This window comes from Manis pentadactyla, chromosome 11 (assembly GCF_030020395.1).
Source record: "Manis pentadactyla isolate mManPen7 chromosome 11, mManPen7.hap1, whole genome shotgun sequence".
NCBI classification, from domain to species: domain Eukaryota; kingdom Metazoa; phylum Chordata; class Mammalia; order Pholidota; family Manidae; genus Manis; species Manis pentadactyla.
Genome location: NC_080029.1, coordinates 81985071 through 81988699, shown reverse-complemented (window position 1 = coordinate 81988699; position 3629 = coordinate 81985071). Strand labels below are relative to the sequence as shown.

At 33.9% G+C, this 3629-nt stretch overlaps 1 protein-coding gene across 1 annotated transcript; it reads right to left on the bottom strand.

The window, feature by feature from the left end:
• Positions 1–1672: 1672 nt before the first annotated feature.
• Positions 1673–2611, bottom strand: LOC118913541 (olfactory receptor 4K14-like). The gene has a single exon (XM_036887592.2). It carries the CDS (start codon positions 2609–2611, stop codon positions 1673–1675), a length of 939 nt encoding a protein of 312 aa, XP_036743487.2.
• Positions 2612–3629: the final 1018 nt, after the last annotated feature.

Genomic DNA, 3629 nt, shown 5'->3' with positions numbered 1-3629 from the left:
ATTTTTCATTCTTATGACCTTCTACTTTCCTAAAATTAGGAAATCATACAAATAGTACTTAACACTCAGGTTTGTCTTATAAGGACTGATAGAGATAAAAAGATACTCAAGATAATGGGTAGGAAAAAAAAGTTGCTTAAAATATACAATGAAGACAGTTCAGTGAATAAATTGGGTATATACATGAGAATGAATTGAGGCTGTGATCCAATGTAGAGGCAGCCAAAGGTTAACAATTAGTTCTTTAGTACTGTCTGTGTGTAGGCATGTCTTCGATGATGTCTCTTTTGTTCCCAATTTACACTGTATGATCAAATTAGGTTGCAAATTATACTATTGCCAATATATATTTTATTTTGTTAGATTAATATAGATACTCTAGTGTATTGTGTAGAAATAATTTTGTGTTGTGTAGTGTCATTTAATAAATGAGCAGAAATCAAATTGATCTTTGAATCCTTAAGTAAGTCCAAAATAAGGTGGTGTTATCTTGAGGAACATTAATTTATATTTCTGAGTCTCATTTTCTTATTCACAATTTGGGAATACAACAAAGCATTTAAACTAATACATATAACATAATGGCTTAAAGTAGGCAGTTAAGGATGATAAGTACATTGTTTTTATTCTGCCCTTTGTTGTATTTTGTTCTCATATTAAGAAAAATAAAAACTATGTATGTGCCATATTTTTTACTTAGGACTTTTATTGATGATTCTTACAACTGAATTTTAATCCACTTAATTTATAATTCTGGAAGAAAGAAGTTGAATTTTAGTTATAGTTTGAGACTTTAAAAAAATGTTTTTAATGACAGAAGATAGTTAAATATACCATGATCGGTAAGTGTTATGGGTATTTCAATAGAAAAATTGGCTTCTATATATTCATTAAAATATATTTGTTGAGTTTTTATTACATATTAATCACTGTACTAAATACCGTTATTTCAAGAATTAATCAGGTAAGGCATGCCCCTGTCCTTAAGGACCTTGCATTTCAAGACTTTTACACACATGGTTAATAATAGTTGAAAGCATAAATAGTAGTCCTTGAGACTGAGAAACCAAGGGAAATATCACTAGGTTTTCCTTTTTTCCTTATTGAGTTAATGGAAACCAAAGATGGGAAAACCTCCACTATTATTCCTTATGTACTTTACCACTGTTATTTCATTCTCTTCATTTTTTTCCCTTCTCCCATTAGCATTTGGATAGGGAGCTAAGTTAAAGAAAAAGTAATAATTCAGTGGCCTCTTGACAAGAGGTTAAGCAAAAAGTTTGAAGGAAGGAGTCCTGTTATAGAAACACTTTCCAAATGGATTGAGGAAAAATTCAAGAGAAGTTTATTAAGATGCTATTCATCAGGATGGTTGTATAGCTTTGTTGAGTGAATTTCAGGCTCATATTTAACATAGTTAAAGGTATGGGAAGACTGATTAGATAATTCCCTCATAAAGAAAGATCATTAGTGTTTGGATTTTAGGGACTATTTCATGGTGTTTTCCTGGTTGATTCATAAATGTTGAAATTCTTTGAATTATGTTAACCCTATTCCTGTACTGAAGATAGTCATAACATACAGATATAAACTGAATGCCTAGAATTTTCAACCTATTTTACATGGTCAGTATATTGTCAATTTGAAGTGCTTACAGTGAGGTTTCTGGGTATTAAATATTTCTCTTGGAATGCATGTAATAACTTCTGAATCTCTTCATGGCATTTTTTATCTCTTTATTTCTCAGAGTATAAATGGCTGGATTTAGGAGAGGTGTAATAACAGAGTAAAACACAGCAAGAAACTTGTCCACCCAGGTGATGCTGAGTGGCCACACATAGATGAAGATGCAGGGCCCAAAGAAGAGTACCACCACTGTGATGTGGGCAGTACAGGTAGAGAGTGCCCTAGATGCACCAGATTTAGAGCTTTGGTGGACAGTGAGAAGAATGTATGTGTAGGATATCAGCAATAACATAAAGCAGGTCATGGCCAGAACCCCACTATCAGCATTCATTAATATTCCCAAGTTGTATGAATCTATGCAGGCATGCTTGATTACCAGGGGTATATCACAGAAGAAGCTGTCAATTTCCCTGGGGCCACAGAAAGGCAATTGTACAATCACATCCATTTGACTCATGGCATGCACAAAGCCAATGGTCCAGGAAATCACCATCAGCCCAATGCATTTTTGTAGGCTCATAATAGTTGAATAGTGAAGTGGTTTGCAGATGGCCACATAGCGGTCATAGGCCATTACCACCAATAGCACCATCTCACCCCCTCCAACAAAATGCACAAAGAGGATCTGGCACATGCAGCCTCCAAAGGAAATAGTCTTCTTATCCCTGAGAAAGTCTGTGATCATCTTAGGCGTGGTGATTGAAGAAAGCCACATATCAACAAAGGACAGGTTGGCCAACAAGAAGTACATGGGAGAATGGAGATGAGGGTCAGTGATGATTAAGATCATGATGGCAATATTTCCAGATACAATGATCAAGTAAAGCATAAAAAATATCATTAGGAATAAGACCTGCATATTCCACGAGTGGCAAAGTCCCAGAAGCACAAACTCTGACACTACAGACAGATTTCCTTCATCCATTTCAGTCAGTACATCCTCTAAAATAACTTAGAGAGAAAGATAGATTGTCAGTGGGATAGGAAAGGGTACTTAAATTTTAGAATTTGATTAAGATCTCTGTTTCACTGAAACTTAATTTTTAAAATTAGCATCTGTATCTGAAGGTGAAAAGTATAATCAGGAACACAAATATTGGCAAATTATTCATAGCTTTATGCCCAAAAGAGAAGCTAAATGCCTACGACTGGCTTTCCAACAAGCAGAGTCTAAGATGAGATTTTTAAGCAAATGATTAATTGAGAGGGTCCACTCAAGGGAGTGGGGAAAGCAGTACAGCAAAAGGAAGGGCTAAATAGACTGTGGTACCCTGAAACCAGCTTCAGTCTGCCACTCCAGTAAAAACAATCTGTGTGGGGCACCAGCAACAATCATCATACTTAGTAACTAAAATTGTAGTCATCTGCTTAGGAAGATTATGGTGAACAGGTATTGAAATTCAGAACAAATGACATGGTGCAGAACTACACTTTCTCTATGTGTACATAATGATTCCTTCAAGCTTCAGTTGAAACTCTTTTATAAGACACCATAAAACTAAATTTTTAGCTTATTACTCTAAGATATATATTTTTATCTAAGATATATATATATATATATATTTAGGAGAGAAGCTATATAGAAAGTCTTATAATAAATACCTTGGCATGATAATTCAAATGTAAAATCAAGCACATAATTTATCATTAAGACAATAATTAAACATAATTAAATAAAATAAATGTATTAGAAAAAAAATGTCAGTGGAGAGTTATGTGAGAAAGGGATTAATCAAAGTGGAAGGCAACTTAGCCTTAGATTCTGACTTGAACTCTGAATGGAAGCACCTTGTAAATCAAGTTTATCAATAGGAAATATTTACTTTCAATTACATCAATGGATTCTAGGAAACCCTTAGGTTTTGAGATATTGCCATATCTTCTCTAAATTGAGACTAAATAGTAGGCATGTGAAAGCAAAATATATCTTTGTTACTGCTGAG

What these genes read in the sequence shown, in the direction of transcription:
- LOC118913541 (XM_036887592.2), bottom strand. Translation starts at nt 2,611, where the DNA reads ATGGATGAAGGAAATCTGTCTGTAGTGTCAGAGTTTGTGCTTCTGGGA.